General features: G+C 40.2%; 2 protein-coding genes across 5 annotated transcripts in view; one reads left to right on the plus strand and one right to left on the minus strand.

Annotated features, from left to right (window-relative positions):
- LOC138740483 (bone morphogenetic protein 15-like) overlaps positions 1-14,461 on the minus strand; it is a 141,560-nt gene that overhangs the window by 23,961 nt on the left and 103,138 nt on the right. The gene's annotated exons all lie outside the window — the stretch shown is intronic.
- The window catches only part of LOC138740479 (protein Shroom4-like), a 102,026-nt gene that overhangs the window by 4,096 nt on the left and 83,469 nt on the right, over positions 1-14,461 (plus strand). For both annotated transcript variants that reach the window (XM_069893179.1, XM_069893181.1), the window contains exon 2: positions 12,915-13,066. In XM_069893179.1, the coding sequence (XP_069749280.1) occupies positions 12,915-13,066 (152 nt within the window). The remainder of the gene's footprint in view (positions 1-12,914; positions 13,067-14,461) is intronic.

Genomic DNA, 14,461 nt, shown 5'->3' on the forward strand with positions numbered 1-14,461 from the left:
CTTTAGGCAGTCCTTGTACCTTTTCTTTGGTGCACCTCTGTCACGGTGGCCAGTGGAGAGCTCGCCATATAATACGATCTTGGGAAGGCGATGGTCCTCCATTCTGGAGACGTGACCCATCCAGCGCAGCTGGATCTTCAGCAGCGTGGACTCGATGCTGTCGACCTCTGCCATCTCGAGTACCTCGACGTTAGGGGTGTGAGCGCTCCAATGGATGTTGAGGATGGAGCGGAGACAACGCTGGTGGAAGCGTTCTAGGAGCCGTAGGTGGTGCCGGTAGAGGACCCATGATTCGGAGCCGAACAGGAGTGTGGGTATGACAACGGCTCTGTATACGCTTATCTTTGTGAGGTTTTTCAGTTGGTTGTTTTTCCAGACTCTTTTGTGTAGTCTTCCAAAGGCGCTATTTGCCTTGGCGAGTCTGTTGTCTATCTCATTGTCGATCCTTGCATCTGATGAAATGGTGCAGCCGAGATAGGTAAACTGGTTGACCGTTTTGAGTTTTGAGTTTGTCCCCCAAAGTTCCTCAACATGATTATCCAACTGCACGAAAACCAACAAGGTCGGGTCAGATACAGCAATGAGCTCTCTGAACCCTTCTCCATTAACAATGGCGTGAAGCAAGGCTGTGTTCTCGCACCAACCCTCTTTTCAATCTTCTTCAGCATGATGCTGAACCAAGCCATGAAAGACCCCAACAATGAAGACGCTGTTTACATCCGGTACCGCACGGATGGCAGTCTCTTCAATCTGAGGCGCCTGCAAGCTCACACCAAGACACAAGAGAAACTTGTCCGTGAACTACTCTTTGCAGATGATGCCGCTTTAGTTGCCCATTCAGAGCCAGCTCTTCAGCGCTTGACGTCCTGCTTTGCGGAAACTGCCAAAATGTTTGGCCTGGAAGTCAGCCTGAAGAAAACTGAGGTCCTCCATCAGCCAGCTCCCCACCATGACTACCAGCCCCCCCACATCTCCATCGGGCACACAAAATTTACTCTATATACCCCTCTATCAAATCTCCCTCTCCTTTCATCCTTATATGCTTCAGGAATAAAGTTCTAACCTGTTTATCCTTTCCCTGCAACTCAATTCCTCAGGTCCTGGCAACATCCTTGTAAATCTTCTCTGCAGCCTTTCAATCTTGTATCTTTCCTGTGATTGGGTGTCCAAATCTGCTTCTCCCCAGCTCCATTGTGTGTGTGTGTGTGTGTGTGTGTGTGTGTGTGTGTGTGTGTGTGTGTGTGTGTGTGTGTGTGTGTGTGTGTGTGTGTGTGTGTGTGTGTGTGTGTGTGTGTGTGTGTGTGTGTGTGTAAAACTTCCTTTTACTTTTGTTTATAAAGGAAACCCCAACTCAATCTGCACGTGGACTTGCCTGACCCGAGTTCCTTCAGCAGTCAAGGCTGATGTTGGTGAGTCAAGCTCTTAATGAATGTGCTCCCTGCTACTGACACGATCACCTTTGTTCTTTCACGAGCTACGGACAACTCCAGTCATACTTAATAGTTTAGATCGCAGTATATCAATTGTGTTTACTCTAACTAAAATAAAGATACATATTTTAAAAAAAAACAGATTTCATTGGGCAATTCTCTGCAAACTGACAATTTCACTAGATTTTCACTGACTCAATTTTCACTGCCCCACCACTAGAAGCCATGTCTTTGGCTGCCTCTGTCCTAAGCTCTGCAATTCCCAACCTATCCCTGTCTCTCTACATATTCCTCTTTTAAAAATTTCCTTTGTTTTTCTTAAATCAAACTTGGCATGTGTTGTCAATCAACACTGTTCTTCCAGTATTTTTATCAATGTAAAAGCTGCCTGTTAAACCAGCTGATGATTAAGAAATTATCAGTATGAATTATAAAAAGCTGATGTAAGTATTTCCCACAGCATTGCCAAACAAGGAGTCAATCTAGCAGTAAGTTGCTTTGTTGAAGATTTTATGAAGGATGTGATAATTACAGCATTGTGAAATTTAAGAACGTTGACTCTTACAGTTGTAAGATGACTATCCAACAACCATCTTGCTCTTCGCCAAGGAGCTTCTGTTTGATTTTACGAAGGCAAGGCCAAGGGACCATGCATCTATATGCGTTGATGGAATAATGTTGGAGAGGGTTAGTACCAAAGCCCCTATTTTCTAAGGGGTCTGAAGAGATTTGGAAGCCATAAAACAATCTTCCAAACTTCCACAGGTACACGGTGCAAGGTATACTAACTGGTTGCATCATAGCCTGGTTTGGGAATTCAAGTGGCAAGGAATACAGAAAGCTGAAGAAAGTAGCAAATGTAGCCCAGTGCATCACAGGCTCTGACCTCCCATTCTTTGAAGACATCAATGTGAGGCGGTACTTCAAGAAGGCAGCCAACATGGTACAATATAGAAGTTCAGCGGTACTCAACATTTGGAAGAAGATTCACGTAGAAAGGAAAAAAAACAAATTACCAACTACCAAAATTATTATTGACACAAAATCAACTAATCCCTTTCACAATAGATAAACTTTCCTTTAAAGAATGGGAGAGAAAAGGAATTAAAAGAATAGAAAATTGTTTTTTGGGAAATAATTTATTATCATTTGAACAAATGAAGTACAAATATGGAATAACTCACAGTACAATGTTTGCATACCACCAACTGAAAACCTACTTAAAGGACAAACTGGGAAGCAGGCTGAGATTACCAGAAGGAAGCAGCTTTGAATATGTGATTACAGACACAATGATAATTAAAAGATTTATAACAAACCTGTACTTCAAGCTGCAAGAGAAAGAAAATGATGAAATAAGCTATAAACCCAATCAAAAGTGGGAACAAGATCTAAACATAAAGATAAAAAATGAAATATGGGAAAAGCTATGCTCCAGAACTATGAGAAATATAATAAACACGAGGTTACGCATGAAACAATATAATTGGTTACACAGGCTATATATCACTCCCCAAAAGTTAAATAAATGGGATCCAACATTATCAGATAGATGTTTTTGCTGTAAGAAGGAAATGGGAACAACAGTACATGCAATTTGGGCATGTGAGAAAGTGAAAAAGTTTTGAGAAGATCTGAATCCGGCATTAAATAAAATCACAAAAAGCAACATACCAAAAAATCCAGAGAACTTTCTTCTAAGTAATATAAGAAGTAAAGAATTAGGCCTCAAACTGGATGAAGCACAAAAAAGATTTATTATGATAGCCTTAGCTGTAGCAAAAAAATTATAATGTCAACTTGGAAATCAGAAGAGAGCCTGAGAGTACAGCAATGGTACATAGAAATGAATAAATGTATTCCATTGGAAAAAATAACATATAATTTAAAAAATAAAGTCACATTATTTGAACAAATTTGGAAACCATACATGGAACACAACAGTGAGGGCCTACCGCGGACCTCCACCCCCTAAAATGAAAGAATAAGAAGAAAATGAAATGAACTGACCCAGTGTGTAAAAGTAGATGACACAATTTTCTTGTTTATTTTCATTGTGTGATGAAATTGTTTAATGGGTTTATTGTATTGTATATGTTGAACATTTAATGGGTTTGGAGGGGGGTGAGAAGGAGGGAGGGGGGAAAAAGGGGAGAAAATGACACTGTGTATATTCAAGAGGGAAATGTTTGTGTGTATTTTGGTTAATATGGTTCATAGTGTGAAACAAAAAAATGTTTAAAAAAAGACAGCCAACATCATAAAGGATCCCCAATTGCCCTAATCACAACCTCTTCTCACTGCTACCTGAAGTTCAACACCTCTAGATTCAGGAACTGTATCTTTCCAACAACTGTCAGGCTATTACTGAAACCTCCTCTTGCTACACTAATCATAAAGTATTCCGACATCATGGTTTGTTTGAACTATTGTAATGGCCCTTGCACTATGGTAACTCTAAATATTTATCTTTTGTTTATATATATCTCTTTTAGATTTAATTTAATCTAGACCTAATGTAACTTTTCTTTATGAGGTACATCTCTGGCCGCAGCAATTAAGAATTTTGGTGCAGGTTGAACAGTGCATATGATAATAAGCTCATTATCATGCTAGAAAATATATTAGCTTGGAGAACCATTAGCCCCTTTACCACTGACACTTTGTCCCAGGAATTAACTGGGGCAGGGTCCAGTGGAAAAAGAAAACTGTCAGCGCACTGGCGTCAAATGATGCATTTCACACAGGGGATTAACCACCTCGACTCCTACGCATATCCCTGGCATCAGCTGATGCCGGCCTGTTGATTTTCTCCAATCATTGGGCAGTGTTTTATATTCATACTGTATATTCCCATGGACACCTATTTGCTTCTTTTGGCAAGTTAATCTGTCCTGCTCATTACCATGGGGTACTTCATGTGATGCCTATACCCTTGGATTGCTTTTGACCAATAGTTGGAAACCTAAAGCACAGGAACTATACAAGATCATCCTTGTGTTCCCCACATGGTCGTCTAATTAATTCCACTTTACTGTGGTATTCCTTTGCTATAAAAGGTCTCTTCACCTTGAATGTTTTCATTGTCTGAGGAGCCACAGCTTTATCAAAAAGAAGTTTCCAAAAGTCTTTTAGAATTTTTTTTCTTCATTTATGTCCTAAATACTCAACCTGTTATTTTGAAACTGTTCCTCTTAATTCTAAACAGTTTATTAAGGGGAAATGCCTCCCCTGTCAAGCACCTTGAGAATTTTATGCTTTATTGTGTTGTGTTCATTCCTCATTTTCTGAACTCCTTTATGGCTCTTGTCCTCGCAATCTGCCCTCACGAAACATATTAATCACTTTCCCCTCAGCATTCTTCCATCAGTCCAGGAATCTGAACATTCATCGGACTTCCTCGCAAGCACTCGTATCTTTTTTGAATTGTGGGGAGGGGGTTATGCAGATATGACAATAAACGGTGTTCTGCTTATGGTTCACCAAGACCTATCCAGAATTTCTAATTTATTCTTATACCTTCGTCTTTTGGTTACCCAGCACTTGGTTTCAGAATGCCTGCTGAACCTTCACATTTTTATGTATCTTAAAATTGCTGAATATGAATTGCTCTCAGACTTGAGTTTTTAAGAAGGGTTTTCAGTTGTTACTTTAACACTACATTGTTCATGTCTCCATCCATTTTACTTTTCTGAGTTCTTCAAAAATCAGTGACTCCGGTTATTCGCTGTCTTAGTTTGTATAATCTGAAGTCCTTCATGACCAGACATTCCAGTAAATATTCAGTGCATTTTCTCTAAGGCCATGCCATACTTCCGAAATTGTCATATTCACATTTGGCCCAATTAGTGTTTTTGCTAAATAATTAGCATATATTCTTTACTTTAGAATCTGTGATTCTGTTTAAAACCAAGACCCTTGAATTTCCTGCTCACTCATAACCACTGACGTACACACCAAACTTGATTCAAGGACAGTTTCTTTCCTGCTATTATCAGTCTATTGAATGAAATTTGCTCTAGTAAAATGATGTCTTTGTGCTCTGTAACAACTGATCTCAGTCTGTAACTCTGTGCTGTTTTACTTGTGGACTGACTGGTGGTACTGCACACAAAACAAACTTTCGAGTGACACCTAGGTAATTTTCTGATTTACCAATGGTGGCTTTGTGGTAAGTGCTATCCTAATTTAAAGCAATGAGTCAGTAAATTGTTCAAAGCTATTGTCAAATGCAATGCTGTGACATGTTTCCAGTCTCACCTCGATCAGGTTTCCAGGCAGGATCCACAGATGAGGAATTATAGCAATTTTCTGTGCTGAGAGGTATTTGGTGATGAAGGTTTCCTAACAAGTGGGTGAACAGGTGCCATAGGGTAAGGAATTGCTAGAATTTCCCAGCAAATTCTGGCTACTTTTATTTTAAATCCTTTTTCTGCTTATCATGGTGCCTTCAAAATATTTGTGCTCCCAATTTCTAATTCTCTGTGTTCATGCAGTTCCTTTTTACATGTCACCAAATAGCTTCCATCTTTGACCAGATAACACAGTGGCTCAGCAGGTAGCACAAGAAACATCAGCACTGTTTTCCCCGGAAGATCCGTTTTCCTTCCTCAGGCACTGAGGCTGCCATTATTTCCATCCCACATCCGAAGCACCTGCTGCTAAATTACCTTTGATGAGCTGAGTGGTAGGAGAATCAGTTTGCAGTTGATGGGCTTGTGTGAGAAAATAGGTTACAGGGAAGTAAGTGGAAGAATTATGGGATTCCTTTGAAAGCTGCATGGACTTGAAGAGGCGCATGGCCACCTGTGTAGTCAGAAAGCAGAAAACGCTGGATTTTGCATGTCAGGCCTCATCTTTGGGGAAAGCAGTGTTGGAGAAACTCAGCAAGTCATTCAACATCCGTAGAAAGTAAAGATCATTTGGTGCTTTAGGAGAATAAATAATAATTCTGAAGAAGGGCTCAGGCTCCAGAGAAATTCAATGGCTTCTACGCTCGACTTGACCACAGTAACAGTGAGGAATCACCCCTCCCGCACCCCCACGTCCCCTGATGATCTTTTCCTGTTCTTATCTGAGGATGACAAGTGGGCTGCCTTCAGGAGAATGAATCCAAGGAAAGCATCTGGCCCAGATGGAGTGCCTCGCCGAATATTAAATATCTGTGCTGATCAACTTACCAAGGTATTCAGGGTTATCTTCAGTATCTCACTCCAGGAGGGCATGATACCTACCTGTTTCAAACAGGCATCAATCATACTGGTGCCCAGGAAGAGTGCAGTAACCTGCCTGAACGACTATCGACCAGCAGCACTTGCATCAACAGTGATATTGTTTTGAAAGGCTGGGGATGAAGCAGATCAGCTCCTGTCTGAGAGGTAACATGGATACATTCCAGTTTGCCTGTGGTAGTAACAGATCTAAATCCTCTCTACTATCGAGAACATCCACAGGGAATGCTGCCATCGGAGAACAGCAGAAATCATCAAGGATGCACACCTCCCAGCACACGCTCTGTTCTCGTTTCTGACATCAGGAAAGAGGTATAGTTGCCACAAGATTTGCACCACCAGGTACAGGAACAGCTGTTATTCCTCCACCATCAGACTCCTCAACAACAAACTCAATCAGGGATGCATTTAAAGACTCTTATTTGTGCACTTTATTGATTTAAAAAAAAAATTCTCTCTGTATTTCACAGTCATTGTTTACATTCATCATCTGTTTACAGTTCTTTATTTCTTTACATGTTTACATTGTGTAGTTGCACTATCAGTAAGTGGTAATTCTGTTGCACTCACAGGAAAAAGGAATCTCAGGGTTGTATGTGATGTCATGCATGTCCTCTGACAGTAAATCTGAAATGTGAATCTGGTGTGCCTGCTGAGTTTCTCCAGCACTTTTGTGCACTGCACTAGATTCCAGCCCTTGCAGACTTTCTTGTGCACAATTTTTTTTTTTGCACTGACAATAAATCTGAGATAGAAGCAGATGGGGTCGATGAGACTATAAAGAGGAAATGATCAGAAGGAAATGAGGTCAGGAGCAGGGAGACAATGGCCTGATGTGACAGTCCAGAGGGAGGTTTGAGTTGTCGAGAGAGCTGGCATTCAGTCTCTGAGAGGTAGATGTCAGTCTGCCAAACAATAGCATTGTCATTGTCAACTGCTTGCGTTGGTTCTTGTTGAGGGGTGTGCTGTGAATTATGTGGGTGTGAGTAGGGAAGAGGGGGAAAATAGAGGCCATTAATCAAGCACAATTGAATAGATTTTGAGAGGTTAACGGGCCAGAGAGAGGAGTGGATTCTTAGATAGAAGATAGGGTCCACAGTCTGGGGTGAAGATTCCTGTATTTACCGGAAAAATGCCTGCATTTTCCCTCTGCATCTTGTTCAAAGGGAATAAAATTAACCTGCAGAGAGGGAAAGAAAAGCAATACCTAGCAAATAAGGGCATATTATTCTTGATAACTTGTGCATACACCTAGAGGCATTATGAAAGGCAAAGATTTTTTTAAATTTCTTGAGGACTTGGTAGAACTGGGCAGGACCAGCATTGAACGATAATGAGTTTACAATTAGCCAGTTATACCCAAACCGTTATCTTGCACCTAAAAAGTAACTTTTGTAAAACAACAATCAACTCCAATAGTATTTATTGAATTATCCCAGAATGGAAAGAGAGAATAAATATAAAAGATAGATAATAAATATTCAGTTATATTTGAGCAAGAGAAAAAATGGTGTTTCAATGGTGCATACAGGTCATTTTGTGGTGCTGGAGTAGTTTGTGATCAGGGTAGTAAGTGCAGGTTCAAGGCTCTGAGAGCTGTTGGGTGGGGGGGGGGGGGATGGTAACTGTTCTTGAACCTAGATGAGGCTTCTGTACCACCTTCCTGAAGATAGCAGTGAGAAGATGTTGTGATGAGGGTAATGGGATTCCTTTGTGATGCTGGCTGCCTTTTTGAGATATCTTTCATGGGAGGTTGGAGCCCGTGATGCACTTGGCCATATTTGCTACTTGCTGCATTCTTAGACACTTGAATAACAAGACCAGGCCATGAAGCAACCTATCTCTAATGATCCAGAGTTGAATGACTCACTATGACCATTTGAGGGAGCCTTAGGAACCAGCCAAATTGTTGGAATTACAGTTAAATATAGCCCAGACCAGGTAAAGATGGTAGGTCTCCTTCCACAAACCACAAGTTTACCACGAACTAGTAGTTTTGTGGTTGCTTTGATGCCAGCGATGTAATTCTGAATTTATTTAATTATTTGCAGCTGGGATTCAATCTGATTTCTTTGGATAAATTAGCTAGATCTCTGGATCTCTATCATGTTTGTGTGATGCTACATTGTCTAATTATTCCTTGTGGTGAAACACCTGATTGCTTTGCTTTCCAAATTGTGACGATGCTGCCATTTTAATAAATAATCCAAGTGATTAATAAATAATCCAAGAATTATGTACCATGCGGTACAGAGAGTGTGATTTTAAATTTGGATTAAATAATGCTTGTCAGTGGTACTTTTGAGCATGCCCCTCTTCATATGATAACTAATGATATCTAGTCTGTCTTCCTTTTCTGTGATTGTCAGTGGTTAACCATGTTTCAAAGAACAATTAACATTGTCTTTGTTGCACAGATCCATTGGCTGTTGTGCTTGTGGCAACTCCATGTCGAGCAATTCCAAATTATCCCCCATAATTCTTCATCTCTTCCAGCTTCAAATGTATATTCATTTTTCTGCTAAAAGCTCCATATACCTCCGTGTAAATAGTTCCAACTGCAAAGCATTTCATTCTCTAATAATCCAATGTAGAAATGTTATTTTGCTGGTCTACACTCAGTTTGTGCAAGTGTTACATTGATGGGTCTTAATCACTGATTTAATATTCGCTGTTAAGAGAATAAAAATTAGAACCAAGGGAAGGCTATACATCCTTTCGACTCTACTCCATAAGTTCCGATCTGTGTTCTTGACCCATTTTCCTTCCCAATTCTCATAACTCCTGATTCAATATAATCAATATTACAAACTGATCAAAATGCAGTTTTCCAGTCTATTACTTATGTTCTAAGACTTGCAACATAATGTGAGCCATGCTGAAATTCGTGTGGTGTTGTTATAAGAGACACTGCTTTCAACCAATAAATTTTACACTAGTTTAGGCTTTCAACACTTCCCATTGCTCTCATATTTGTCAGTTTCTGTTTTGGTGAATGTTTTATATTTCACATATCAAGAAATTAGTAATCAGGGTGAAATATACAGAACTTATAGCTTTATTTAGTACAGTTTATCAATTGAGAACTGTTGTTTAATTTAAAAAAAAAATGTTGATTCACAGAACTATCACTCAGTTGAGACACTACTTTATATTATGGCTTTGGAAACAAAAAATCAAACAAACATAATGTAGATTCAGTGGAGGTGAGGGATTTTCATCCATTGGGTAGATAGGAAGGTGTGGAGAATCTTAAGGGATGGGGAAAGAGTTTTTTTTTTAAAAGGATATGAAGAGATGGGGTGGGAGAGTTGGAGATGTAAGGAATGGGGATGGATGAGGAGAGACATAAATGATGAACACAGTGGGGAAGAGATTGGGTGGGAGGGAAGTTTGAGACATGGGCCAGGGCTGAAGAATGATCCTCAGGAAATTGACAGGGAGAGAATAGTTGTGGCGATACCTAATGAAAAGTACGAGGAGGTGCTTTTTTATTTACATATCTGAATAAGGATGACAGTGTTGGACTTTTCTGACAATGACACAAGTTGTGTCCGGCTCTTCAATCAATGTGGGAGTAGTAATGTGACCAGCACAACCTTCTGTTCAAAACCTGCTGCAGGATGCAAGGCCTGCCCCATTCACAGGGCTGATGTGTGAACTGGACACTTGTGCCAGTGATGTCAATCAAACATAGAACAAGCATGGATTATCGTCACAATGCACTGCAATTGAAAATCTACAACAATGTGATTGGGCTTTGGATGATTCTATCACGTAATGCAGAAAAACATTGTTCCATGTTGAAAGAAGGGTGGAGGGGGAATAATCTGTGAAATGATGATTGATTTCAGAGTCATGGTCCAAAGAACCAGTTAGCTAAAGGAGTAAATATCAGTCCCACTGTTATTAGCAGGATTCAATGACATCATCAAGATTGGAATAGAAAATGGAAATCAACAGATTCAGATGCACTAGATCAGAAAGGTAAACTATTTGATAAAACAGATGAACAATTATGAGAAATAGGCTAATGAAAGAATCAGAATTTATTGTCATGAACAAGTCATGAAATTTGGTGTTTGTGGCAGCGTCATAGAGCAAACATTGATATTATGACCATCTTCCAACATTACGATTAAAAAAAAATAATAATATTTCATGAAAAGTAAGATTTCAGAGGACTAGACTAGCGACCAATGACATCTAACCAACCTCATGCAACCTAGGTGATTCAGTTTCTTGATTATTCAGGAATCTGATGGCAGCAGGGAAGAAGCCATCCTTGTGCCACTGAATGCTTGTCTTTAGGCTCCTGTACCTTTTTCCTGATGGTAGCAGAGTGAAGAGGGCATAGCCTGGGTGGTGGTGGGGGTCTTTGAGGATAGAGGCTGCTTTTTAAAGACACCACCTCGTGTAGATGTCCTCAATGGAGTGAAGTCTGGTGCCTGTGATGTTGCAGGCCGAGTTAACAACCCTCTGGAGTTTATTCTTGTCCTGAGAGTTGATGGCTCCATAATTGGTTGGCGCAGATTCTCAGTATCCTGCCAGGTATACTGTCAGGGCCTGACGCCTTGAGATGGTTTACCCTTTTCAATGATATTCTGACATTGCCCTCAGAGATAGGTATCACCTTTTCAGGGATTCATGTAAGCATCATTTGGTTCTTCTCAAAGCGGGCGTAGAAATTGTTCAGCTCATCGGGTAATGAAGCATCACAGCCATCTATAGTGTTTGCCCTCGCTTTGTAGGCTGTAATGGCCTGCACTCCCTGCCATAGCTGGTGTGTATCTGTCTCTAGCTTCCACCGGAATTGTCACTTTGCTTCAGAGATGGCTTTCCACAGGTCGTACCTGGACTTCTTGTAAAGATCCCGATATCTGACCTTAAATGTCCTTGTTCTTGGCTTCAGCACATTGCAAATTCTCTGATTCATCCAGGGCTTCTGGTTGGAGAACACCCAGTATGTGTGGGGGCACACACTCATCCACATAGGTCTTCATCAAGTTGGTGACACATGTTGCATATTCAATTCAAGTCTATGGATGAGTTCTTGAATATGTTCCAGTCCACCTGGAGATGCTCCTCCGCCTCCCTCAACCATACTTTCACCGTCTTCACCACTGGTGCTGTGGTCCTCAATCTCTGCTTGTATGCTGGGAGTAGAAGTGAAACCAGGAGTCCTGATTGATTGAAAATAATCGCCTGATTTTATGTAACCAACAAGAAGTGACTGAGGCTATGGATGGTCGATAATGAGGTCTGTACCAGAGCAACCTTGGGAATTATTCACCTTGAAACAGGGGGAACCCTGTCAGACTGGGGGAAAGTTCAGATGGAGTAATGGAAAGCCCAAGTAAGTCAACATTTGGAAATTAGTGTGATTATTAATCTAAGGATTAAGATCTCTGATAGAGGGTGCATAACAGCACAGCAGAGAAGATGATTGACTTTTGCAATGGCATTTCAAATGAAAGTCATTTGAAATGGATGTGAAATATAACTGAAGAAGAGAACAGCAACAGAGGTGACTAGCGAGTCTGTAGGAGAAAAAATGAATCTCAAAGTTGAAATGTAATACACAAGGATGCTGGGAAATCTCAGCAGGTCATGTAGTATCATAGGACATTTTGTGCCTGAGCCCTTTATTCAGCTTTTCCTGACTTTTGTGTGTTTTACTCAAGCCCAGTGCAGTTTTCTTTAACTCAAATTATAAATATTGTTCACATCATAAAACTGGCCGATGAAAGAAACTGAATCACCTAGGTTGCATGAGATTGGTTAGATGTCATTGGTTGCTAGTCTAGTCCTCTGAAATCTGCATGTTCCAAAATTAAATCTGGTTTCTAGTTAATGTTATTGGGTCAATAGCACAGTTGTCAAACTCCATCAGAAGTTATTGTTTTGTTCAATGTATCAACTACAGCAAAATCTCCAGTATCCAGCACATGGGGATGGTAGATGCCAGATAAGTGAATTTTCCGGTTGCTTGAGATTGCATGGTGCATGATTGGCAAACTGACTGCTCAGGGGTGGCAATTTTAAACTTTCGTATTTTTTACCTATTTATTTTCTGCAATTTTTTTTGCTGGCTGCTTGAGGCTGCCAGTTCCTTGAATTAAAGATAGCGGGAATTTTACTGTAATATGTTGGCAAATGTTTAAAAATTACTAAGGGTCTACTCTACTCTTGTATAATTTTTATACAGTTAAATGCTGCAGCATTTATTTAGACTTTTATAATCTACTTTTAGATTGAAGATGGAGGGAAAGCTGCTTTGTCAAAGAAGCTACAGGTTGGCGATGAACTTATAAACATCAGTGGCTCCCCACTCTTTGGCTCAAGACAGGAGGCACTCATCCTTATTAAAGGATCTTTCAGGGCACTGAAGATGGTGGTAAAAAGGTTGGAATCACTCCATTAAATTGAAATTATATTCTGTGCAGCTGAGTAAAATTTTAGTTTAATGAGGAAACTTGCTTGTCTGTATTATAAAACATAAAGTGGAGTTTCAAGGATAATTGTGTTTTTGATCTTTATATTTTGTCTACAGTTTTTCTGAAGTGACTAATAACTTTGCATGCCTGCTTTTCCATGCAATCTTGTCTGTCGATCATGGCATTTTGTGAAACTGCCATTATATATGTTGTTGCTCAGTACTGGTAATGAGTGATCTTCATGATGTGCCAATCTGATGTTTTCTCCACTGCACCAGTATTGAATTTCCCTCAGCAGGATTCTGATCGGCATCTTAGATGAAGGTGCAAACTTAATTAAACCAACTAGTCCTCATAATGATGGTTGAGAAAATACAAGACTCTGGTAAAAATTAATTTAGCTCATCAGAGTGTCATACAGGAGAGAAACTCTGCCACCCTTGCCTGACTTGACTCAAGACATGCAAGAATGTACTGGTAGTTGGCTTTTAAATACCCTCTGAAATGTCCAAAGAAGCCACTTGGCCATACCTTAAAATGGGGAAAAAAAAATAAAATGGACAAATCACTTGACATCAATTTGTATACCAAATTCAGCCACAGAAAATTAATTCTCAGCCCAGTTGACTGTCAAGACCAGCTCTCAAACATTCCAGAACTGATGTTCAAACTAGGAGATATTATTTGTGCTAGAGTCATCCTTTACATTCTGTGAATATGTTGCCAGCAGAGTGATATGCAGGCTAGAGAGAGTAGCCCTAGGAGTCCTCAACGTTGACTCCAGATCCCAAGAAATGTCATGGCACTAGGGCAAATGTGGGCAAGCAAACCTCCTGCATTGTTGAACCAGTGTCCCTCCATGTTGAATTACACCTGGAAGAAGCACTAAAAGAAGCAAAGGGTAGAATGCACTCTAGGTGGGTCTTCAAATATGGCTTGGTAGGCATACCATTGAATAAGATGCCCTGAAACACATGGGTATCTGATTAAATCTGCAGCAGATGGCTAGTATACCAACATTAGAGATAAATCTACCTGACCTTGCCCTTGCCAATCTATCTTTAACAGATCCATCTGTCCAAAATTGAATTGAAAGCAATGATCATTTCATGGTTCTTCTGGTGAAAAAGTCTCACTTTCACTCAGAGGGCTTGCTCTAATGGATTGTATGTGCTGCAATTTATTTAAATAGTAGAATTTAAGCCTAATCTGAACATCCATGTTCAGATTGACCGTGGACCATTGGCAGTACTAGAAGTGTAGGTGACCAAAATCTTAACCACATGGCCCTCCTTGTTTCAGTGGAGGAGTATGGACAACTGGAATACAGAACTATCTGTGTGCTAAACAGCAAGTTATAGAC

The sequence above is a fragment of the Narcine bancroftii genome, chromosome 8 (genome assembly GCF_036971445.1).
Source record: "Narcine bancroftii isolate sNarBan1 chromosome 8, sNarBan1.hap1, whole genome shotgun sequence".
In the NCBI taxonomy this organism is placed as follows: Eukaryota; Metazoa; Chordata; class Chondrichthyes; order Torpediniformes; family Narcinidae; genus Narcine; species Narcine bancroftii.